The 26,712-nt window shown below is 33.4% G+C and overlaps 1 protein-coding gene across 9 annotated transcripts in view; it reads right to left on the bottom strand.

Annotated features, from left to right (window-relative positions):
- The window catches only part of Prkacb (protein kinase cAMP-activated catalytic subunit beta), a 114,908-nt gene that overhangs the window by 15,209 nt on the left and 72,987 nt on the right, over positions 1 to 26,712 (bottom strand). For 8 of the 9 annotated variants that reach the window (XM_004841377.4, XM_087212981.1, XM_004841376.3 and 5 more), the window contains 7 exons: positions 22,800 to 22,861; positions 20,975 to 21,103; positions 15,720 to 15,818; positions 8,738 to 8,820; positions 7,261 to 7,387; positions 6,174 to 6,269; positions 3,122 to 3,244 (listed from right to left, as the gene is read on the bottom strand). In XM_004841377.4, the coding sequence (XP_004841434.1) occupies positions 3,122 to 3,244; positions 6,174 to 6,269; positions 7,261 to 7,387; positions 8,738 to 8,820; positions 15,720 to 15,818; positions 20,975 to 21,103; positions 22,800 to 22,861 (719 nt within the window). Of the gene's footprint in view, positions 1 to 3,121; positions 3,245 to 6,173; positions 6,270 to 7,260; positions 7,388 to 8,737; positions 8,821 to 15,719; positions 15,819 to 20,974; positions 21,104 to 22,799; positions 22,862 to 24,848; positions 24,987 to 26,712 lie in introns of those variants that run through there. The other variant, XM_004841379.4, reaches the window with a different exon arrangement.

Here is a 26,712-nt window from a genome sequence, read left to right as displayed (position 1 = left end):
TGCAAATGACTTCTGTGTACTTCTAAGTCTCTAGAACTACAGCCACAGCCAAACAGAAGATAGCATTTAAATTTCCAAAAAAAGTATTAACAATGGCATTTTAGAAAAAATGTACAAGTATAGCTGCATATGCCCATGTTATTAAGGAAACAGAATATATACAGAAAAGAGTTAACACAGCAGACCTGAGATCATCATCCTTAGAAAAGACTCTTTGAGACTTGACCCCTGGTGGGTATCTTGAAATTTGAATGGTCCCGGTTTCTTACATTGGGTGAAACTATTCCTTCATGACAAGATGGCTCACTGTGCCTAGACTGTTCGTACAAACAATATGGTTTATGTTGAATGTCTGCTTTCATTCTGGGAATCTTGGATTTGGGTAAGTGCTAGGTAGAGAGTGCATATGTGCACAGTTTCCAATAAAAACAGTGTGCATATTTTAATGAGCTTCGCTACTGTCTAGCATTTCCCATGAGTGTCACAACTGGTTGCTGGAAGAGTTAAGTATCTCACCAAGGCTCCACTTGGGAAGGACTTGAAAGACTGTTCCAGGTTTCCTCTGAACTTTACCTGACTGTGGTTTCCCTTTGTGGATTTTGCTTTGATTCCCTCTTTTGTAATAAATCTTAGATGTGAGTACCAGTGTATGCCGAGTCCTGTGAGTTCTCACAGGGAATCAAAACCTGGAGAAGGGTTTTGGGACCCATGACACAGAAAGGAATGGGCATTTAGCTGGTAATCAATTACCCTTCATGTGAGTGTTGATTTACCTTAGGAAAAATTAACCAAGTCTTTGATGATTCAGAATATGCTTATGTTTATACCTCTAGACTGTGCAGTAGTTTCTGAGCACTAGCACATTCTTGGAACTCGTTAAAAATGGAATAATATTTATGTTATATATAATAAAGTTCAGAATTTAAAAAAATTATGTAAGCTAGACTCTAAAAGGTGGTTTCCACAAGAGCTGTTACTTGATTACCCTATTTGTATCATTTTTGAACACAATATTTACTTTTATACTTCCATGGATAATACAGCCAGATAGAGTTGCTGTGGAAACCATGACTGATCTTGTCATAGAATATATGGCACCAAAGCACTAAACTTAAGAGACTATATACAGAAACTCAGCTTATGTATTGCTAGGACGAAGCATAGCTAAATACAGGATTATAAATCTTTTCTGTCAACTATGCATTTCTAAACCAGAACCTTAATACTACATGAATAATTTGACATTTAAACCACCTCTTCTGATTTTAAAGGCAAAATATGTGTAGGAGAGAATCTAACAAGCTGATTGATCATCTTTCAGTACACTTAAAAATACCAGCTTTAGAGTTAAAATAGTGTAATAGAGAAAATATTTAATCTAATGTTCAAATATATGTATTTCAGTGAATTAATAATTTATTTTTATTTTAACTTTTGATTATCACTGATACCTATAATTTTTATGGTATGGTTTCAGAATGGAAAATACAATCCATACAAAATGTTGTATAATAATTATTCTTTTAAAAATCAGAAAAAGCAATTCTGAATGGAAAGTATATTCTTACATGTTATTTTATAGTAAAACCATTGAAAATTTAAATGCAAATAGAAGATCCTTTAAGTTTTTTCATCAGTCTGTTAATTTATGAATACTGACACAACAAGCTTTCTCCAAAATATCTGATAAAATACAAGAAAAAGTCTTATAATCTTTGTGGCCTGCATATAAACAATGACATACGGAACAACAATACTGTTAAATTATAGACTCTTAAGTGGTTGAATAGACATGTTTTCTTAAATGTCTAAAAATCTACCGGGATAGCATCCCTGATTTAAATTTGGGTCCTGGCAGAAAAGATAAATTATTGCACTGTGGCTATTTGGGTACCTTGTGAATATTTAATTTTGTAAATTTTAAATTCATGGACGCTGAGGTCAGCTTCTATACTTTTCAGAGGTTGAATCTGGCTGAGACAAAAAGAGATTTTTGCCTCTATTTTCTTTCAGAATATTTAAGTTGATTAGGTTTATCTCTGCCTAAGAAGATCATAACCTGGGCAGGGGATTTAGCTCAGTGGTTTCACTGCCTGCTGTGCAAGTGCAAGGACCCGAGTTCGATTCCCAGCACCAAAAAAAAAAAAAAAAAAAAAAGATCATAACCTAAAAACAGTCAAATTATCTCACATCTCAGGATACTGTGATAGTAAAACTGATTGGCTATTTCCTGTTCATATTCTAAATAGAGCTATGTGGCCTTAACAAAAAGCACAAAGTAAAAGCATATACCAAATGCAGAAACAGCAAGAAGGGAAAATATCCTTTCTCGTATACTCTATCACTAATTCATTAATGTGTAGAATGTTTCTTCCTGGAAATGTTTAAAAGGCTACTCTTTCTTTGCTATATGGTAGGAAGAATCAGACTCATCTCTATTGAGATTGACTACAGTACTTTCAAAAAAGATCTCAGGCACAAACTATGACAGCAGGTCACTGATCCCAAACAAAATGCCTTTGGGAGCAAAATTAGAGATTATAAATGCAAAAGAAAGAATGCTTATGTGATTACATACAAAATTTAAACCATTAAAATAAAGTAAATAACTCATGTTCAAGAATACTGTTCGTATTTGCTGAAAATCAATGGTAATTAAAATCAACATGAACAATTGTGTTAAAAACAATTCTGTCAATTCCCATTCTAAAAGGCTCATCTGTTTTATATTTTCTTCTAATTTGGAGGTTTCTGACATAATTCAAACAAGAATTCTCTCCTGAAAAAGACCACAGAAAAATGGCTCCTAAAACTTCTCTCCTAGGAGATATCCACATGAAAATAACAATTTTTATGTATTTGAAGGAACACTGAGAATTATGCAATCATCCTGTTCTTTGCAAGCAATAAAAAGTACTAAAAATAAAATTTGCTTTGCTGTACGGCTAATTTACTTGTACAGCTGCCCTTTTTCTTAGAAGAGCAGCAATATCAGATATTTCTATATTTTTTCAAGTTTAGGATAATATTGTGATGACACGATATGATTCCAATCTTTAAACCTTAAGATTCACATACAGAAATAATGAATAAGAAAGGAATGATAAAATATATTACTTACTTTCCCAGACACAATCTTTTCATAAATCTGAATTGGCTGGTCTGCAAAGAATGGGGGGTAGCCAGCTGCCATTTCATAGATTAGCACTCCCAGCGCCCACCAATCCACTGCCTTATTGTAGCCCTGAGATAAACCAAAGTCGATGTCAATTATCACTTAAGTTACTCAAAGGAAAATGAACTCATCTGTAATTTCAAAATGATCTGGAAGCATATAAAAAAATTAAAGCAGTTACTAAGCAGCTACTCAGGATAGAATTTTAAAAATGAACAAAATATATCAGGTCAGATTTAAAGTAAACAAAAGGGAGAATTTACAGATATTGAAACTGAATATCGAAAAAAGATCATTAAATCTTCTTCCTAAAACCAGAGTGAATATTATTGATAATGAAATTTGTCCTGTTTCACTGGGATAATTTTGTTCCTCAGCAACAGAAAGGGAGGCCCTTCTAGGTCCATAATCTTATGAATTAGATTTTCTATAGAAAGGTCAAAGCTTTTGAAACAAAATAGTATTACTGGAATAGGACATACTGGAGTTGACGCCAAAATATTCTACATTCTGGTAGTTAGGAGAGTGAATATATTAGAGCTAATCGTGTCTATTTCATAGGATCTTGTGAAGGGCAATGTGGAATCAAAAAATGTAAGTATTTAAGTGTAATCTACTTTTACAATCTACTGTTTTTCTTTTTATCTCTGAACATATACAGGAAAGAAAATTAGGGTTTCATGAAGAACACAGACATTCGTCGTTCAACAACCTGTTTAAGGACTGTTTGGACTTACGACCCGCTAATTAGACTTACGATCAGTCTGACAGTTGTGTACATCTTGTTTATAGAACCTCAAAGTCTTTTGTATACAGTACACCTTGTTTATACAGTACTGTAATTTTTGCTGATTGTCCTGAACAATGTAGTACTATAGTTTTATGTTCTGTTATACATTATAGTACTGTATGTAAGAGTTATGCAAACAAAAGCAAAGTCAGCAAGTTAGAGTCTCCTTTGACCCTGTCTTTGTTCAGAGTATTGTAATGTGCATACTATACACAATTCCTCATTTAGTGACCAATTCATTTAACAACCTAACAGCATGTCCGTAATTTGGTCATTAAACGAGGAGTGCCTGTACATTAAATGAAAGAGAATAATATGTTTAAAAAAGCTTTGCATACCAAAAGTACAATTCAAAGATTTTTTAAATATTAAGCTTACTAAAATGAACTTTTAGAAGTACAAGAAAAATCAATGATAGTTTGCTTATATTAACAAGCGCACACAAAGTTTGTTGTCAACTATGTTCCGGGTCAAGTGGCACAGATTACGGGAAAAAGGTAACACTCTCCAGTCACGGGGAAAAATAAGCTGAGTTCCTCCTGGCCTTTCGCTCTTCTCCCAGATGTCTCCTTCTAATTACTAGCACCCTCTCCACATTCTGGCCTTTTGTTGGAATGTCAGCTTTACAAATGATTTAGTTTCTAAGTTAGTAGCTAAAATATAATGCTATAATTCCCTCCCTCTCTCTCCCTTTTCCTTCCCTTCCCTTCCCCCTCTCTCTTTCTCTTTTCCAGTCCTGGTGATTGAACCAACACTCTTTACATGAAGCTCCATTCCCAATTCTTTTCTTTTCATCTTGAGACTAGGTTTCACTAAGTCAACAAGTTGCCCAGAGTAGGCTGGAACTTGTGATCTCCCTGCCTCAGCCTCTCAGGGTGCTGGATTACAGGCATGTGCCACCATCTCTAGCAATCCCCCCCCCCTTTTTTTTTCCTGATTCTGTATTATTTTGAAAAGGAAAAACTGATACAAAAATAACATTTTATTTTGCTAATAGAAATGGGCATCAACTTTGCTTAACTCCTTGAGTTTTATGTTTTAAATCTGTGCTATTGTTTATAGAAAATGTGCCAGACTCAAGCTAATACCATAAGTATAGAGAATTAAAACAAATCAATAAGGAAAACACTAAGTTACAATAGATAACAGGCAAAAGATAGGAACTCATAACTCACACACACACACATACACACACATACACACACACAGTGGTGTTTGCATACTTGTTACTGTGCAAGTGAAAAAAGCCAGACACAAAACTATACATTCATTATGATCTGAATTAAAACAACATGCATTTAAAAATATACTAACATCTTTTTTTCTTTAAGGCTATCCCTAAATTGTGGGATTACAGGTTGGTTTTTTTTGGTTATTTCTTTATATTTTTCTGTGTTTCCAAAAATTTTACAGTAAGTACTACTTTTACAACATATACACACTTGTACAAACATTGGTGATTATTCTGTGGTCACATTATGTGTTAACCACATTTAAAGAAGAAGAAACAGCAATGATACTTGGATTATAAAAGTAAAAAGCTATAAAAGATAATAGGAGGAGAGCTATAAGAAATATTTTGTTTTAGCCAAATTTCAATATGTCAGTTTGTGGTCTGTAAATGGGAAAGTTTTATTTCTTTCCTTTCCTTTGTTCTTATTTGTACTCAATTTTTGTTAGTTACCCTTTCTATTTTTTTAAGCAAGAGAGGAGTTAAACCACTCTTTAAGTATGGTTACAGTTTCTCCCATGGCATTTCACTATTTGTAAAAGTTGGACTGCTTTCAATTGACTCAAGCTATTCAACTGCTGTAATACCTCCACTGAACTAAAATTTAAAAATGATTTTCACATATTCCTTTCATTTAGGTGGTAAATTTGAAACAAAGGAAGAACTGACACCTAGTCCATATCATCTCTTGCTTGGTCACTCTCATGGTACTGGGAATAATTACGAAAAAAGCTCTGTTTTTGGTGTCAAAACATGGATATAAAGTAGAGATTAGATTTATTCCTTCTTGTGCTCTAACATAAAATAAGTGGTAGACTCTAAATAATTATTCTGTAGTAATCATGTATAAATAGATCTGAATTCATATATTATAGCCAATAAAATTATGAAATTAGGTTGATAAAATGTTTCATGAAAACTGCCCTGTGACGCACGCCTCACAGCTTCCTCCACACAGACCGGTGCTATCACTATACCTTGCTGAGAATTATTTCCGGAGCCAAATACTCTGGGGTGCCACATAATGTCCAAGTTCGGCCTTTAACTCTTTTGGCAAATCCAAAGTCGGTGACCTATTTTTTTAAAAAATAAGAGACTTATGTAACTTTAGGACTTCACCATACATGCCTTTATTGGGATTAAACTAAAAGTTAAAAGCTCAAGGTTAAAATTGAAACTATGAAAAATGGGGAAAAATTAAGTCAGTGTAACTGAGACTGATTCACGAAGAGAACTATTTAGTGAATGAAAGTTGAAACAAGCCATGCGGGAAGACCCTATTCTCGCTCAAAATAAAGGAGCAGCAGCAAAACTCTTTTCAGTCCTTTTCATAAAATCCTAGACTCAAGGAATAAAAGGGAAAGTACAATGTAAAAATAAATAGTTTTAATAATAATGCAACAATATAATAAATATTTCTTAAGTCCAATGTGTCCTCTGCCATTAACTGCACCATCAAACCCTGAAAGCACTAATGGGAAGATCTACTAATAACTGTGTGCAAGGGATGCTGTTGCTCCATTACTAAGAGAAATGGATTGGCATTTCTACTACACTACTACTCCTGTACTGTAGTAGTAAAGAGCATGGATCAGATCAGACTGTCTGGGTTCAAATTCTGACCCTACCATTTAGTGACTGTGTGACCTTTTAATGCCTTATTTTATTTGCCTCAAAATGAGGTTAACAGCAATATTTACACTTCATAGGTTATCAGGATTAAAAGAGATAATAGAGGTTGATCATCTCTTATCTACAATGCTTGGGAGCAGAGTATTTCAGATTTTAGATTTTTCTAGGTTTTAGAATACTTGTATATACATAATGAGATCTTGGTGAAGGAACCCAGGTCTACACACAAAATGCAGTTATATTTCAGACACATCTTATAATCATGGCTTGAAGGTAATTTTATACAATTTTTTTACTCTACTGCATTTTGACTACCCCCATCAGATGAAGTCATGTGTGTTTTAAACTTGTGAGGTCATGTTGAGGTTAACTGTATAAACTCCTTGCTTATATTTTCTTGAATAGATCATAGATAATGTGTTCAAGTCATACCTGGATATAACCTTGGTGGTCAATTAAGAGATTTTCAGGTTTCAGATCTCTGTAGATGAGATCTAGCGAATGGAGATACTCAAACGTCAGCACTATCTGAGCTGCATAAAACCGTGCGTGTGGTTCACTGCAAAGAAACAAAATACTGATTTTCAGGTAAAATAGATAACAAATATTAATGAGTGGTATAAAAACTAACATGTAGTAAGGTATTATGGGAAAGAAAAGCACTTTTTAAGTGTACGTAAAGAATTTAATTTCCACATATTTAGTAAATTATCTTCAAATAATGCTTTGATACATTTGAGGACATGTATTCTCTATGCGCCTGGATGCACTCAGCATCTGATATTTAATTTACATTGAAGAAAAATGTAACCTTAGTCAGGCATGGTGGCACACACTTATAATCCAAATACTCTAGGAGGGTGAAGCAGGAGGATTATGAGTTTGACCCCAACCTGGGAAATTCAGAAATTTAGCAAGATCCTGCCTCAAAATTTTAAAAAGTTGGGGGTTGGGGTTTGAGGAAGGGGGATGTATCTTAGTGCAAAGGCCCTGTGTTTAATCATGAGTACAGTACAAAAACAAAGAAACAAGCAAAACATAATCTTAAAAGTCATTTTATTTTAAATATTTCAGCAATATGAGGCACTGGGCAAAAACATTGATAAAAAAAGTCATACATGAGTTTTAAAATTCAAACAAAAGTAATATGAAACTAATTTAAAACTTTTACCATTAGTAGATACTGTGAGATTATTTGAAGTTTCTTGAAAATGAAAACAGTAATTTTAAAAAACCATTATTATGCAGCAAATAATATTTGAGATATAATAATATAGTATATAACATTATAATAAAGACATTTATTAATAATATTTGACATAGGTTTAGAGAAGGCTGAAGATGAGAAAGAAATATATGTAGAAATAATGACTGGTTTTATGGTGATCTGAGTATAAAAATGTGCTTTACACAAATTTCACTCTTAAAGTTTTTGCTAGTTTTTATTTTTATTTTATTATTTATTTATTTATTTATTTTTGGTACTGGGGATTGAACTCATGACCTTGCACTTGTGAGGCAGGCGGCAGAACCACTGAGCTAAATCCTCAGCCCTTTGCTAGGTTTTAAAAATATATTCCTAATTTAAGAAGAGTTTGTACCTTATTATTATGTTATTATAAGTTATTATTGCCCATATTAGAAGACAGTGGATCTTCAGAATTATGTCTGACTCTGAGAATGACTGAAAAGCAAAGTGTCAAACCAATATAGCCATTGTTATAGTCAGTTGGCTCTATCTACATTTTTCACAAATTTCAAGTCCTTAAAGAATTTTACTATATAATCATATTTCTAAAATATTGGTTAATTAAATTAAAGGAAATTTTGGCACAGGCATTAACTTAAAAATCTGGTTTCAAAAAAGCCAAGCATATAAAAGACCTGAGGAAGGAAAAACATTAGTTACCTGAACCTTCCAATTCTTCTCAGATGTGAAAACATTTCACCACCAGGAACATACTCCATAACCATGTATAAATTAGAATTATCCTATGAACAAACAAAAGGAAATTACAAAATCTGGTTAAAATATATTAAGATTATACCATATTCAATTAGAACCAAGACAAAATCAAAATCCATCTGACAGATTTATAAAATTGAGAAAAAAAATAAATAGAAAATGCTCTAGCTTTTCTATGCTGGGTTACTCCACCCGCCTCCCATATTCTTACCATATATTAGTCATTTATTGGTGCTATATATTAGCCTGGCACTTTTTCTGTTCTGTTTCAAAGGGTACAAGTAACTCTTGAACAATTAAATACTGAGGCAACTATATAGTGCTATAGTCTATGAAAAGGAATAACAAAGGTTAAAACTACTTTGATAAAAGTTCATAAGAATATTTTATGTCTAAAAGATTAATGATTTTAATATCTTAGATACAAATATCTTCATTTAGAGTAAAACGGGTTACAGTATTCCATATGATTCAACAGCACAGAGAGATGCCAAGTATTATTCTGAAGAGTTGAAAAGGTGCCAATTTAAAGAAGAAATCTTTTGCACTTTATCAGGCACTTGAACAGTAGAGCAAAGAATGTTCTGCCTTGTTTACACAAAGAAAAGAGTACAATGCAAATTACTAAGTAAAATAAAGCGATGAGGTCATATTAAAAAGTGTTTAAGAGAAGTAGAGGTGTTTCTATCATATTCATTCGCATGAGTTTACGAGTTATGTAATAACACTGCTATGTTTCTGCATCACTAAAATACTTTCTTTTTTTTTTTTCCTTGTACCTTTACATGATGCATCTTGGTTCTTATTTTTTCCCCATACCTAGCCCTCCCTTCACCCCCTCCACCCTTCCCTATTTACAAAGACTCTATTTCCATTTTTTCCATTTCTCATCATTTTTCCTTTTCCTTCTTTCCTTTCCCCTGCCCCTCCCACTACACCTACCCCTTTGGACCTTTTCTTCCTATTTTGCATTATCATTATAATCATTATATTCATTATGATTCATTATAATCATTGGTACATTTTAGGTAGACAATATAATGACATTCATCGTTGGAAATTTGCACCCTTTACATAGTCTCCCTTGGTTCCCACCTTTCACCCTTGCCCAGACCTCCTTTCAACCCCTCCAGTCCTCCCCATTTACAAAGATTTTGTTCCTATTTTTCCATTTTCTCATATTAATTCCATTCCCTTCTTTCCTTTCCCCTACCCCTCCTACCTCCTTCCCCTTTGCCCCTTTTCTTCCTATTTCACATTACCTATTATACATTTTAGTCCTTATTTACACTTTCAGTTTCTCACACTAGAGAAACTATTCGGTATTTATACATGTGTGTCCTATTTATTTCACTTAAGAGTATTGCCTCAATATGCATCCATTTAGCTATAAATGTCTCTAATTTCTCATTTTTTATGGCTGAGTAGTACTCCATTTTATAAAAAAACCCCACATTTTCTTTATCCAGTCTCCAGTTGATGGGCATTTGGGCTGTTTCCAAGTTTTAGCTATTACAGACTGTGCTGCTATGAACATATATCACTGTGGTATGATTCTTTTAATTCTTTGGGGAAGATACCCAGCAGGGGAATAGAGGGGTCAAATGGGACTTCCAGTCCTAGTTCTTTGAGGTATCTCCATACTGATTTCCACAGTGGTTGCACCAGTCTACACTCCCACCAGCAGTGGAGCAGGGTTCCTCTTTCCCCACAGCCCCGCCAGCATTTGTTATTGGTTGATTTCCTGATAGCAGCCATTCTTTCTGGAGTGAGGTGGAATCTCAGCATTGTTTTCATTTGCATCTCTCGAATGACCAGTGATGTTGAACATTTTTTCATGTATTTATTTGCTATTTCTACTTCTTTGTCTGTGAAATGTCTGTTCATTTCAGATGCCCATTTTCAGATTGGGTCTTTAAATTTGGGAGGTCTGATCCTTTTAAGTTCTTTATAGATTCGAGATAGTAGACCTTTGTCTGAGGAAGCGCAGGTGAAGATTTTTTCCCACATTGTGGGTTGTCTCTTCACACTGCTGGTGGTTTCTTTTGCTGTGCAGAAGCTTTTTAATAAGAAGAGATCCCACTTGTTGATTGTTTGTGCTAGTTCATGGGAAACTGAGGATTTGTTCATAAAATCTTTTCCTACACCAGTGTCTTCAAGAGTTCTACCTAACCTCTGTTCCAAATGGTTCAGAGTTTCTATTTTAATATTTAGATCTTTAATCCATTTTGATTTTAGTTTAGTGCATGGCAAGAGATATAGGTCTAGTTTTAATCTTTGGCAAGTTGAAGCCCAATTTTTCCAGCACCATTTATTAAAGAGGCTATCTTTCCTCCAGTGAGGGTGTTTGGCTCCTTATCGAAGATGAGATGGCTGAGTGTCTCTGGCATTGTTTCTGCATCTTCTAATCTGTTCCATTGGTCCTCAGGTCTGTTTCTTTGCCAGTACCATGCTGTTTTATCACAGTAGCTTTGTAGTATAGTTGCAGGTTGGGGATTGTGATACCCCCTGCCATGTCTCTGTTACCTAGAATTGCTTTTGCTATTCTGGGTCTCTTCTTGTTCCAAATGAATTTTTGGATTGTTTTCTCAAGGTCCATGAAGTATGCTGCTGGGATCTCAATTGGAATTGCATTGAATCTATATAGCAGTTTTGGAAGTGTGGCCATTTTCACTATATTAATCTTTCCTACCCAGGAGCAGGGGATGTCTGTCCATTTTCTGATATCATCTTCAATCTCTCTTTTCAGCGTGTCATAGTTTTCAGAGAAGAGGTCTTTGATTTCTTTCATTAGGTTAATTCCTAGGCATTTCAGTTTTTTGGATGCTATTGTGAAAGGAATTGTTTGCCCTATTTCTCTCTCAGTGAGTCTGTTATTCATGTAGAGGAAAGCTATTGATTTTTGTGTATTGACCTTCTAACCAGCTACTTGACTGAATTTGGTTATTAAGTCTAGAAGACTTTTGATGGAGTTCTTGGGGTCTTCTATATACAGTATCATGTCATCTGCAAATAATGACAACTTGACTTCTTCATTTCCTATCTTTATTTCTTTTATTTCTTTCTCTTGTCTAATTGTTGTGGCTAATGTTTCCAAAACTATATTGAACAAGAGTGGTGATAGTGGACATCCTTGTCTTGTTCCTGATTTTAGTGTGAAGGATTTCAGTTTTTGACCATTTAGTATGATATTGGCTATTCGTTTTTCACAGATGGCTTTTATCAGTTTGAGGTAGAGATCATCTATTCCAATTTTTTGTAGGGTTTTTATCATAAATGCATGTTGGATTTTGTCAAATGCTTTTTCTGTGTCTATGGAGATAATCATATGGTTTTTGTCCTTGGCTCTATTGATATAGTGCATTACATTGACTGATTTGCATATGTTGAACCATCCCTTCATCCCTGGGATGAATCCCACTTGATCAGGATGTATGATCTTCTTGATGATCTTCTGCATTCTATTTGCCAGAATTTTATTAAGGATTTTTGCATCTATATTCATTAGTGAGATTGACCTGTAGTTCTGGTTGGGTCTTTCTCTGCTTTGGGAATCAAGGTGATGCTGGCTTCCAGGAATGAATTTGGGAGTATTGCTTCCCTTTCAATTTCACTGAAGAGTTTAAACAGTAGTGGCAGTAGTTCCTCTCTAAATGTCTTGTAGAATTCAGCAGTGAAGCCATCAGGGCCCGGACTTTTCTTAGCTGATAAGTTTTTAATTACATTTTCAATTTCATTGGTTGATATTGGGTTATTTAGAATTTTTAGGTCTTCTTCATTCAACTTTGGTAATTCATATGTATCTAGGAATCTGTCCATTTCGTCTGTGTTGTCCATCTTATTGGCGTATAGGTTCTGGAAGTAGGTATTAATGATCTTCTGGATTTCTGCTGGGTCTGTTGTAATTTCACCCTTTTCATTCCTAATTGCATGGATTTGGGCCTTTTCTTTCCTTTTTCTGATAAGGTTGGCTAAGAGTTTGTCAATTTTGTTGACTCTTTCGAAGAACCTACTCTTGGCTTCATTGATTTTTTTGTATCATTCTCTTAGTCTCCATTACATTGATTTCTCCTCTGATCTTTATAATTTCCTCCCTTGTATGAGCTTTGGAGTTGTCCTGCTCTTCTTTTTCTAGAAGCTTGAGGTTCAGCATCAGGTTGTTTAATTGGGCTCGTTCTGTTTTCCTAATATGCGTATTCACTGCTATGAATTTCCCTCGTAAGACTGCTTTCATTGTGTCCCATAGATTCCGATATGCTGTATTGTCACTGTCATTTAATTGAAGGAACTCTCTGATTTCTTCTTTAATTTCCTCTGTCACCTATTCATTATTCAGAAGTGTGTTGTTCAATTTCCACGTGTTTATGAAATCTTTTGAGTTTCTTTTGCTATGGATCTCCAATTTCATCGCACTATGGTCTGATAATATACAGGGGATAACTTCAATTCCTTTGCACTTACTTAAACATGTTCTATGTGTGAGTATGTGGTCTATTTTGGAGTATGACCCACGTGCAGCTGAGAAGAATGTGTATTCTGATTTTGTGGGGTGGAACACTCTGTAAACATCTGTTAAGTTCATTTGTTCAAGAGTTCGATTGAGTTCTAGTGTTTCATTACTTATTTTTTATCTAGTTGATCTATCTATTTGTGACAGTGGGGTGTTGAGGTCCCCCAGTACAATTGTATTAGTGCATATATGACTTTTCATGTCCATTAGTATTTGTTTTATATAGTTGGGCACACTAGTGTTTGGTGCATAGATATTTATGATTGTCATCTCTTCCTCTTGGATTCTTCCCTTTACAAGGATGTAGTGTCCATCTTCATCTCTCTTAATCAGTGTTGGTTTGAAATCTACTTGATCTGCCAAGAGGATAGCTACTCCTGCTTTTTTTCGGGTTCCTGTCACATGGAGTATTGTTTTCCACCCTTTAACTTTCATTCTATGAGTTTCCTTTTGAATTACGTGTGTTTCTTGTATGCAGCATATTGGTGGCTTTTGCTTCTTGACCCATTCTGCCAGTCTGTTTCTTTTGATTGGTGAATTGAGACCATTAACATTGATGCTTATAACTGAAATGTATTGACTTATCATTGCCATGATTTTTTCTTTTTGTTGTGTTCTCCCCCTTTACATTTAATTTCTTGTCATGCCAGATGGGTTCATTCTGCTTTGCTTCCTGGGGTTGTGATCCTCAATGTCTGTTCCTAGGCTATTGTGTAAAATTCTTTGGAGTGCTGGTTTGGTATTCACGAAGTTCCTAAGGTGCTCTTTGTCATGAAAGCATCTTATTTCTCCATCCATTTTGAAAGATAGTTTTGCAGGGTACATCAATCTGGGTTGGAGGCTGTTTTTTTTTAGGGCTTGGAATATGTCACTCCAAGCTCTTCTTGCCTTCAGGGTTTGTGTTGAGAAGTCTGCTGTGATTCTGATGGGTTTTCCTTTGTATGTGATTTGTTTCTTTTCTCTAACTTCTTGTAGAACTTTGTTCTTCTGCTGAGTTTCTGGAATCTTAACAATTATATGCCTATGTGTAGATTTTTTTTTTTTAATCAAGGCTATTTGTAGTCCTATATGCCTCACTTATCTGTATGTCAAGCTCTTTTCCCCTGCTTGGGAAGTTTTTTGCCATTACTTCTGTGAAGAGTTTTTTTTATGTCATCTGGACTCTCTCCCATTTCTTCATTGACTCCAATCAGTCTTATGTTTTTCTTCTTTGCATCGTCTAGCAGCTGCTGGATTGATTTCTCATGTTCCCTTATAATTTTAAAACAATTTTTCTTTTCCTGGTCATTAGTTGTAATCTTATCTTCTATATCTGAAATTCTGTCCTCACATTGGCTCATTCTGCTCTTTCAATGGAATTTTTCATCTCCTGGAAATCTGTTTGCATCTGTTTTATGGATTCCATTTGTTTCCTATGTTGGGATTCCATTATGTTCCTTAGCTCCTCTGTAGATTTATTAATCATGTCTTGTACTAGGAGCACAATTTCTCCCGTTATCTGAGAAATTATTTCTGATTTCATTTTTTCCAGATCCCCTTTTGTTGCCAGTTCAGTGGGTCTAGGTGGTTGAGTATCAGAGTGTTCCATCTCATTTCCCTTTGGGGTTGCTGTAGGTGATCTGGAAGTCTGGTTTTGAGACTTATTTACATGTTTTCTCATTTCGACTGGGGGGGGGGTGCTGTTGGCGCCTGCACGGCTCACCTCCTCTGAGGTGGGAGAGGTGGGTCAGGGGCTGGGAGTGGTGGTAGGGATGGTGGCCCGAAAGCCCCTTCCTCTGGGCCAGGAGCAGCGGGACTGCTGGCGGCCTGGAAGCCCCTTCCTCTGGACCAGGAGCAGTGTGGCTCAGAAGCCCCTACCGCTGGGCAGGAATTCTTTAAATGCTGAGAACTTGATTAGCTCTAGTACAGTGGTCTGATGGTCTGGTGTCCTTTGCGTCTTTGTAGTGTGGAACCAGGTGGCTGTACAGAGAAGAGGCCAAAGGAGCAGGGGGTGGGTTCCAGTGATTTGGTGCCAGGGTGCAGGTTGATTCAGTGTTTTCAGCATGACTGGTGACCTCGAGACCACATCTGCAGACCTGCTTGTCTGCAGCGGGCTGATTCGGTGTTTTCAGCTCAACTGGTGACCTCGGGACTGTGTCTGCAGTCCTGCCTGTCTGCAGTAGGTTTCATCACTAAAATACTTGATGAAAGTTACATGTCATGTTGAACAACTTCTCCACAAAGAACTAAAACCTTTCCAATGCTACATAAGTTTGTAAGCACAACAGAATTTGATTACATAAAAATTTAAAGATGTCTCTCTTTCATTTATTCATACTTTCCAGTTTATCATCTGGTTTAGAATTCTATTACAGAATTATATTTTAAAAAGTATATCTAGTTGAAAATAATTTATTTAGATATTACCAAATTTACCTTAAAGGAATATTCCAGTCGAACAAGAAAAGGAAAATTCACTGCCTGTAATATTCTTTTCTCATTCAAAGTATGCTCTATTTGCTTCAGTTTAACAACCTGTAATAAGATAAATGAATTTTAGTGAATTCAAATAGAATTTAAAAGTTACTATCATTTTAAAAGAAAAATGTTTTCCTTATAATAAACTTGAAAAAGGAAAATTGTGAAATTTAGATAAGCAAAATAATAATTATCAACTAGGCTTATAAGGCTTGAAAAAACCTAGTAGAAGGTTTCAACCTTAGTCTTATGAAGGCCAACTATGAATTAATAGGCAAGAGCTAAGTGGAAACAAAAATATAGACCCATAAAAATTACTTAAAAAATTAATACATGAAAAATTCTTGGCTCTTACAACTTATAGTTAGATCGCTATATCACTTCCACAAGCAGGTACTGATTATATATACTTCCTAAAATCAGTAAGGAAAATAGGTATTAAGTAAACAATCAAAATTGTAAAACAATGAGTAAAAATGAATAATCTCTTCATCTCATAATAAATAAATAAATAAATACAGGTATAAAATCTAAACATTTAATTTATACAGCCTTAGATGATGACACACAAAGTATTGGCAAAAATTACTATGTCTTTATAGCAAATAGGTCATTTAGGATTAATCAAGCTTCCTCTGTACTATCTACTCGATAGAAAGGGGAAAGCAGTTTATCTTGACTACATTAAGATTGTGACTCTATTCCACATACTGTTTTATTTTGAATTTAAGGAAAGTTGGCAAAAGAAAAAAAAAGACAAATAGGGCCGGGGACTTAGCTCAGTGGTTCCACTGCCTGCCTCGCAAGCGGAAGGACTTGAGTTCGATCTCCAGTACAAAAAAAAAAGACAAATAATTGTGTATGTATGTGTAAATCATTAGAGGCTGGCATTCTTTCTTGCTAGAAACTTATCATTGTGGGTGTGGTTACAGAAATCAACCATCTAAACATAATTAAAGATATTAGCCAGTTAATGGTATACTCTATAAAATGAGGAATACATAAGTAATACTGAGCAAAGAATAATGTACCAGGAGTCAGAAGATGTGTTCTAGCCTAGGCCTTCTATTCAATCAGCTTGGTAAATTTTTGGAGATGTTATTTCAATATTTTGAATCTCAGTTTTTAAAATCTGTAACATGAAGTAGTTGGGTCATTATCATCCATATTTTAACTAGTTACAAAACTAATTAGTCCATATTTTCACAATAACATATATAACATCAGCTGGAAAATTACTCTTGCTTTGTGTTTACATTTGTATATTAGGATACACCAGGTTTTTAATTAGGCATAAACAATATGTTCACTTGTGAAATAAATAATGGAAACTAAAACAGAGAAGCTGTCTGCATTATAGTCTTAAGCCAACTATATATGTGAGGGACATAATATGATTGAAAATAGAAATGAATTCGAAGTACATGAACTGCCAAAGTATATGTACTTAGCTCATTTTTAAATTAATAGTTAAAAAAATTAGCCATTTAAAACTGAATTTACTTTAAAATATACATATCTACTACATATTAAGCACAATAGTAGCAGCTACAGAGGCAAGGACAAGGAAATGTCCGGCTTTATATACATAAGATCTAATTGAAAATTGGATGCATGAATATGTGAACTCTAAGATGTGAATAATTGCCAAATGAGCGTTATGTCATCACAAGCTATCAGAGGAGAAAATGTTTATTTCAGGATAAGAACATAATATTTTTGAGTGTCAGCTTCTTCATCTACAAAATGCCGATAATGCTACCTTAAAAGTGGCTATGTGGCATAATGCATGTAAAGTGACTAATATAGTACTAACACATAGTAAAGACTTGTTATTATAATCTATTTTAAAAGGCAGGGGCTGAATTGATTCTTAAAAATGGGATGGATAATAAAGGCTAGGGAAAGACAGAGGAAGAAGTTCAGGTAGGGTTAGTATCCAGAACCAGTACCCGCAAGAGGAGAACAGACAGAAATAAGTCTGAGTGGTAGTTCCATTTGGTTATCACTTAGGATAGTGCTTTTCCAAATTTGGTAGTGAACTATGAAATACTAAGTGGTAGAGAAATATTTGTAAGACTACGTCTCTGGTGATGTAGTCCACATTTTAAGTTCAAAATTCATAAAAATTTGTATTTACTTCTTAGATATTTCTGTTAAATACATAGACTTAAAAAAACACTGATGAGTGATTTGTTACCAGTTGATTGTTTTAGAGCCAAACATGTGAGTTATTAATAAAGAAAATAGGCCACATATCATTCCTAACTTTCCAAAATGAGCATTATATACTCTTGTGAGTCAAGTTTCAAGTCAGAGTAGTACAGGATCGAGAACATGTGGGGAATGTTATGAGATAAGAGACCACAATGGAATTGGGAAGAAACCTATGAAGGATTAGGAAATACGCTATATTCTGAGTTGGCTGAATTCTGACTTCATTTAATAAACATGATGAAGCTTTTTTGATGTGTACGATATAAGTTCAAACATTTTGTTGGCAGGGAAGTGAATAAATTAGTAGAGGTAAAAAAGGCTGAGGTTGTGGAAATCATGATGTTAATATAAAAGACCAGTTGAAGTTAATTAGGGATCAAGGGATCAAACTGTGTGGTGTTAGAATCTTAAGAGGTTATAAATAAATTTTAAAGAAAAAAATAAGGACTAAAGGCATAGAAAGCCAACAAACCTAGTCAAATTCTTGGTTCTGTTTGAGTTTTGCAAAATTACTTATAGAGGTTAGTGGCTAAAAAGGAAATTAATGCCACATAAAGTTGTGCAGATATATTATAGTAATGCTAGCAATGCTTGACACACAGCATGGAGAGAACAAATGTGACTTTTTTCCATTTCTGCACTGATTTTCCTCCTCATCCTTTATTCACCCTAAGATGGGAGAAGCCAAGCTGATTTAATTGAAAGATTTGTGTGATTTAATTTAATAATAGAAAATGGAGTTACTATGGAGTGTTATTTTATTACTTATCTTCAGCAAGTTAAATATAACTAGAAAAAATTCAGAATATAGTGTTTCATCCTAATTATGCCTAGGCCCAGAACACTGGAGAAATAGAAATGATATAAATAGCAGTTACTCTTCTGGGAAACACTCGTTTGCCATGATTTATCTGTCAAGTAAATGGCTCAGTAATTTACCTAACAAGTCACTGCTCTGCCAAAAACAAACAAACAAAAAAAGGAATTAAAACCTTCCCTACTTTAAATCATAAGATGATGTACTTTGTTATCTTGGCAATATTTTGTGAGTGAAGCACAGTCTACAAATTCCTTAAGAACATAAAATGGTAGTATCTACCCAGGAAAAACAATTTAATGATGTGTTTAATAAAACAATAAATCTGAAGCACTTTTGCTGTTGCGGTACCAACACAAGTGTGCAAGTTGCCTCATTTAGAAAATGAAGGCAGGATCTAAAGGATCTCTAAGAGTGCCATGCTCAGACCGTACAAATTAGGAGTAGAGAGCTTAAGAAAGATTTGAGGCTGTTCAATAAGAGGACATAGAATAAGCAGAAGGAAAGACAAGCTAGTCCAGAGCGTGGACATTAGCAATCCTTGAAGAACAGCCAGAGGAAGAAAACAAAACAAAACAAAACAAAACAGGAAAAGGGACAAACAGTGGAAGAACCTAGAAAGGCAAACACATAGTTGGAATAAGAGATTCCAGAAGTCAGTACAAGGCAATTTCAAGGGAGTAGTCAGCACAGTCATATGCTTAAAAAAGATCATATAAGATGAGTAAAAAGAACCCACTGGACTTGCAGTTTGGTCTCTGGATTGACTGATGACTCTGGGTAGAGCCACTTCAGTGGGGTAGCTAGAGACAGGGAATGAAGGAGGATGCAGCTGAACTGCTGTGGGTTAAAGAATTAATAGGAAGTGAGGTCGTGGATAAAGTGATAAAATTAACCAATTAAATTAACCAATTAACCAATAAATCATGGTTAGAAGATTTGTGAATGAGGTTCAGTATGACAAGGACATACAATTAAAAGTGCAGGTGGGGGACCGGGGATTTAGCTCAGTGGTTTTGCTGCCTGCTGTACAAGCGCAAGGACCCGAGTTCGATCCCCAGTACCAAAAAAAAAAAAAAAAAAAAAAAGACATGAAAAGTGCAGGTGGGTGCATTTCATTTTAGAAAGACTTAAGCCATTAACCTTTTTCATGTTAAGATTAAAGTAAAATGAAGGTTGGACTGAAACCTCTGACTAGTTGGATGCTACTCTCTCCAATGTCATGGCACTGGGTATGTGTGGTTATTTAACTCTGGAAATGTGGCTAATCCTAGATGAGATGTACAGAAGTGTAAAGAACATATCAGATTTTGAAGATAAAATGTAAAATACCTCAGTAATTTTATATTAATTGTGTTAAGGACTGGGCTATTAAATAAAACATATTATGAAAGTTAATTTAAACATTTGTTTTTAGTTTTTAAAATGTAGCTATTAGAAAATCTAAAATTATACAGGTGGTTTCCATTATATTTCTGTTTGACAGTATTAGTCTAGTCAATGTCTGTAACCATGATTATTGGTTTAATAATTTTCCTACCTATATCCCAATAAGCCAGAAAGTCATTCTTGGGAACATAAGAACTCTAAGATATTTCATTATTATTATTATTATTTTTTCCCTTAATGGTGATTACTAGGAAAACAAGAAGTTAAAACTTAAAGCATGAATACTTCAGCCATACTGATTCAATAGATACTAATAAGTGACAATTAAAAATTATTTTCTAAAATACTGAGTTTCACAAGTTTTTCCTGCTTTGACTGATAATTTAAATTTACTAAATCCAATAATGTTGAATAAGAGATCTTCTAGTATGAATAAAAATAAAGTCATAAAACAAAATTGCCAAATTTCAGTTATGTCAGTTTAACAATCTTATAAGAAATTGGTTCCTGCAGTTTTCTACAAGGCAGAATGTAGTAGAGATGCTTGTTCTTTACACGTTGAATTCAGTATTTTGTTAGTGAATATACACATAAGCATTTCTGAAATAATAATGTACCCCCATATACTAAAACTATTAACTATGCAACATATAGTCACAATAAATTAGAAAAAAATGAATGCAATGATAAAATTATTTGTGAGTGCCAATGGTAGCTTACACTGTATGTCTTTAAGTCTAGCTGATAAGACTGAAATGTACTCTGCAGGTAAATAATGAGGAATGATTACCTTCTGCTTATCTAAGATCTTCATGGCATAATACTGTTCAGTGCCTTTATGTTTCACCAACATGACTCTTCCAAATGAACCTGTTCCAAGAGTTTTTTTCCTTTCAAAATCATCAAGTCCAGCATTATTCTACATGTGCATGAAAAATAAAAGAAAATTAAAATCAGAAATTCTCACAAGGACTGTAATTATAATCATTTTCATAATGTATCATTAGACTAGAAAATTTAGGTAACTATCTTTTTAGAAATAATACAAAAGGAGTATTCAGATTCCAGGCATTCAAGTTATTGGCTCTACTTTCCCCTTTGAATAAGAGAGGGTCTAATAAGAGGAAAGGAAATTATATTGCAAAGTGGTGCATAATAGTAATGGAAGGAAATAAAAGCCACAGGTGAATTTGAAAAGGTCAGATTCAAATAAGAATTTTCTACTACTGAATATCTAACAAATTATTTCTATATTTTAATAATTATAAACTGACCAGAAGTATACTGATAAAAATCATATAAGCTGCAATCTTGTAAATAAATAATCAGACTGAGTAGGTAAACTGAAAGATCAGTCTTTTCATCAGAATTACCTTTGCAGAAAGCATTGTCTTACTTCATCAGTATCTTTATAGGAACTTACAGAACTAGATAACAGCAGCATGAAAGAAAGTCTACTCGTACTATAATAACCTAGCATTACCTAAAATAGTAACAATAAGGAAAGAAGAGTTTCTCATTCCACAAAGAACCAAAAGTTACTCTCAGGATAAACAGACTAATTTTTCCTCCTTGAACAGATGTTTTGTTGCAAGCCAACATCTTTGGCTTTGACAACAGCATATAAACAAAGAATTGGAGGCATCAGTCTATTGAATTTGTTACTGCCATAACAAAATGAAAATTACTAGGAACAAATTATGCGCTAAATAGCAACATGTAGTGGTCACTGACCCATTTGTTTAATAGGTTTCTTTATAAAGCTATGCATGAAAATCTCAGAAAAATACTTCTAAGTCTCAGTCTATAGTGTTTAGGTTGAGAAAAAAATGTAATATGATGTAATATGATTATGTATATGTAATAAATCTGGATATTTGTTGAAATTCACTACTGAATTTAATCTCTACTGTAAATCAAACATTGCCTTTTATGACACATCATAGAATTTCTTGCTGGATCAGTACAGAGATTGAAAGCAACCCTACATTTTACTTACAAAATTTGTTTTTATCATGTTTTAATTTCACACTTAACAAGATTATCATTGTGGAAAAGGCCTCATACTTCTGAATGAATTCATCTTACAGACTGATACATAATTTTTGGTCTAAAACCATAAGTGGATTGCAATGCTTAATATAGTCCCCACCAAATAATGGGGAAAAAAAACCACCATTAGTATACAAAAGAACATCTCTTTATGTTACTCATTGCTTTTTTTTCTATTATAAAAATAAACCATCTTCCTCATTTCTCTTAAGTTTCATGTTACATAACGACTGATATTCTGTCACAATGTCCAACTTTTAGGTATGCTGTCAAAGACATAATTCAAAATTATTATTAGAAAATATCAAGAGTTTATAGCAACTTGGAATTAATATCAACACACATTAGATATTATATGAACAATTTATTCCTTCTCTGACTTAGGTATATGTAAAATTATTAATATACTGAAGCATAACATTATTGCATAATTCCCATTTTAAGCTTATATTTATGAAAGGTACTCAAAAATTAAAATTTTGAAGCAGTAAATTACTTAGGCCAGAGTCATGATTTTATTTAACAAAAATTTTAACTTGTAGAAAAATGCAAATATTCCTTACCGGGGGAGGACTCTCCCACTTTTTCAGAAAGTCTTCTTTGGCTTTGGCTAGAAATTCTTTCACTGAAAATATAAATAAAACAGGTTTTGTCTTATAAGAATATTTATATTACATATATACTCACTACATGTAAAATTTTTTGCTTAAAAAAGACATATCAACTATTATTGTAAGGAACTGTCTCTTCACCACTGATACAGGTTAGTGTCTCTAAACAAGAAACAAACACTCAAATTTCTAAGAATCTCTAATATTGTTCTATATGAAGATCACTTAACTTCAAATTTAATAACAATATTGTTCGTGAAAACACATCTGAAAGTAATATAAAAGGTAGAAATAAATCTAGGGCAAAATAGTGATTGTAAATAAATAAGCCAACAGTGATAGTAATAGAGCTTTAAATGCAGAAACTAAAAACATGGAGAAATTGAATTTTTAATTTGTGGAGTAGCAAAACATACTTGGTTTGATAAAGGATTGTTTTCAGGTACAAAGATTTATGTTATTAGATTTGAGTTCTGTCTACCAGAAGTAGAGAGAAAAGGAGAATCCACAGATTAACAAACACTTGAAGGATATACACAAAGGCTTAAAACAAATCAGAAGAAAACAACGTCTCCGACAAAAAAAATCTTAAATAGCTTTAAAATTTCATTCTAAATTTGGAGCAAAAACTAAATATATGAATCTCAATTAAAAATTTACACTAATGTAAAGCAAATGAAAACTAGATGCTCATATATTGATCAATAGTAGCCACATGCTTTATAGCAATTAGTAGCCAAATACTTTAGAGTTTTGCAGTTTTAAATTTGTTAATTAAATGATGAATCATTTAAAAGCATTCCCTTTTACACTGTCTTTCCACAAATTTATTAACAATGGTTTCTATCTACAAAGCAACTTCAGATATTTAAAAACAAATAACAGGAAAAAAAATTCAAATATAAAATAGCATCAGCAAGATGTATTTTTTCTTTTAGTTAAAAATGAGAATAAAATTTAATTACATCAAGAAGTAATTATTTTAATTTCTTTTTACTTGGAAAGCTCCCAGTGTTTTTCTATTTGAATCTATAAATTAAGAAAAGACAAAAAAACCAGGACTCAAATAGTGTAGAAATTAGGAGGAAGGTGGCAAAGACAAAATGAAATTGGGAGTGGCATATCAGAAATATTTTCAGAAATAAGAGTGGTAATCATAATGGTAAAAGGTAGACTTACAAGTGGAAGCGAGGACTCACAGATTCTTTCAAGATTCCTTAGCATACAATAGTAGTGAGGTATTTTAAGAGCCACACTATTATTATTTATCCTCAGTATAATACCTTTGAAAAAACACTGTAACCAAAGGGGCTGTGGGCATTCTAAATGTTTTGCAATTTCAAAATATTAATAAACTAAAATTTAAAAAACCTAAAGCAATGAAAACAAAAAAGCAAAAAAAGAAAAGGCATCAAAAGTAGACATTAGTTTTTAAGTAACACTACAGTATGTATTTCTGAGATATTATTTTAATACTTTCTGTAAAATATCATTAGTATTTTACTATAAATACTAACAAAAATCCCTAGTTTAGAAAAATGTTTAAATTTGAATAATTTTCCCATTTTATGAAAAAAAAATTTTTTTTTGTACTGGGAATCGAACTCAGGGCCTTGCACTTGCCAGGCAGGCACTGTGCTGCTGAGCTACATGCCTGGCTTGCTATGAAAATCTTATGAATCAAAATAGTGTATCAAATAATGGCCCCTAATTATCCGAATATGATCTAATTACTCCTAGGGGCAGAAAATTCTTACATTGTCTTGGAGCGTAGGATGATTCAAGCTATCTTGTAAAAGTTAATGTACTAGTTACAACTGGAGAAGAGTAGATTTATAAGCAAGATTTTTTGACTTATCTGTGTATGGCCTTGACTTGGAAATGATGTCTATAAAATACATTAAAAACATAATTTATTATAAAATGCAACTATGCCATTTAAGAAGCTATAGCTCAATTCTCAAAATATACCTCTAATTTCTTTCTAAAATTTTTGGTTACCTTTCATATGTAGGCCTTGCATGTCAAGTTTCAGTGTAAATTCTCTAGATGCTTACATTAGAATAGACCACTTGGAGACAAGAAAGAGAATCAAAGAAAAAAAACTATTTCAGCTTCTCCCATCACTTTATGTTAAGTGGATCTAGGGTTAAGAAAAAAGTAACTGATCAAAGGAAGGAATGGTAGTATTTGCCAAAGATAGTAAATTGTGGAAAAAATTCCTTTTCCCTATCTGGTGACAAGCTTTTTCTTATCTGGTGATAAGAAAAACTTCTGATGCTACTTAGTTTTATTCACTAATAGGATATTGCAGAACCTTGTTTGAAATAGTCTCTGTACATATCAATATTCTGAGTGTAGAGCTGGGTGATGCAGGTGTTGCAGGCCTGTAATCTTAATATTCAGGGTGGCTAAGGCAAGGGGATCAAAAGTTTGAGTGCAGAACAAAAAGCTTGATAAGGGAGTTGGGGATGTAGCTCAGCGGAAGGAAGGAAGGCAAAAAGGAAGAAAGGAAAGAAGGAAGGAAGGAGGGAGAGAGGAAGAGAGGGAGGGAAAAGAAAGAACAATAGATCTCTTAAAGGTTTTATGTAAAAATTATTAAAAATGTGTCATTAATAAAAAATAAATAGCAAAATTTGTGAATTATTTCAACACATAGAGGGATTTCTCTTTACAGTAAGGATGAGCATTAATGGTAATGTCATTAAATAATTCTAAAACATGCTTCTGCCATATAAAAATATATACAGACATGAAATCTCTAGTACATATATGCACTATTTAGATACAAAGATAAACATAAAGAACTCTTTATGAAAATGTTAATAAAAATATACATCTTACAAAATGTTACACAATATATTGGGTTATGAATAATCCTAAAACAATAGATAATTCAGAACTACATGCATTTGTTTTGATTTAACTATTTTTAGCTATTGGTGGATTTAACTTCTACTTGTTTTTCTATGTTTATTTAAAAATGTTCTAACCACTGCCATGAGGTATTAGCATTTGATTAATAAAATGAGATGGGACAGTCAGATTCAAACGTTGTACCACAATCAATCAAGAGTTCCTTATAAAGCATACACTTTGAAGTTCTCAATTTTTTAGTTTTCTTGTGTTCAAATACATAAAACTTATCTACATTTAATCATTTAATCCACCAAAAACATGCAGCAGCCACATTTTTGGAGTTTTGCACATAGTTAGAATACTGGCTTTGTGATCATGGGTCCTTGTCCACTGAGCATCTAAGAGGTTAACAGCTCTCCTTAGGAAAAAAATGCTTCAAGAAAAGGTTTTCTGCAAATGTATTTGGTTCTGTATTTGTTAACAAGGGGCAAGCTAGGTACTCAAAAATGAGAAGGACACATCAAAAATTAACGGATTATACATTTAAAATTATATTTATTGTCCACATAAATTTAATTATCTCTTTAGTTTGTATTATTTAAAAAAGTCTACCATGTTGCACTGCAGAAGAAATGAGCATACTAAAGGAATCTATAAATTCACCCAGTTTGTATATAGGAACATTCACCCATATTCATGAGATGAAAGAATAATAAACAAGACAATTTTTTCTGCATTTCCATAAGTGCATGAAAAACATAATTCTTATCTCTCCTTGTCCTTCATATTTTTATTTGTTATTTATACACAGGTCTACAAGCTCTTTGTAATGTGCTAAATTTCACCTTTCTCTTTATACCTCTTTTACAAAAAAGGCACAACTCTATTTTAATTTTTATTCAATGTGTGCCAAATAAATAGGAAACAAACAGAAAATGAACAAAACTTTGAGGGGCAAATCCTGAATTAAAATATTAGCTATATCACTCAAAATCTATAAGAATAT

Source organism: Heterocephalus glaber, unplaced genomic scaffold (assembly GCF_053883595.1).
Source record: "Heterocephalus glaber isolate CG9 unplaced genomic scaffold, H.glaber_assembly_v1.0 deba00001442, whole genome shotgun sequence".
Lineage (NCBI taxonomy): Eukaryota > Metazoa > Chordata > Mammalia > Rodentia > Bathyergidae > Heterocephalus > Heterocephalus glaber.
The sequence above is the reverse complement of the archived record's forward strand: the minus strand, read 5'-3'. Positions and strand labels throughout refer to the sequence as shown.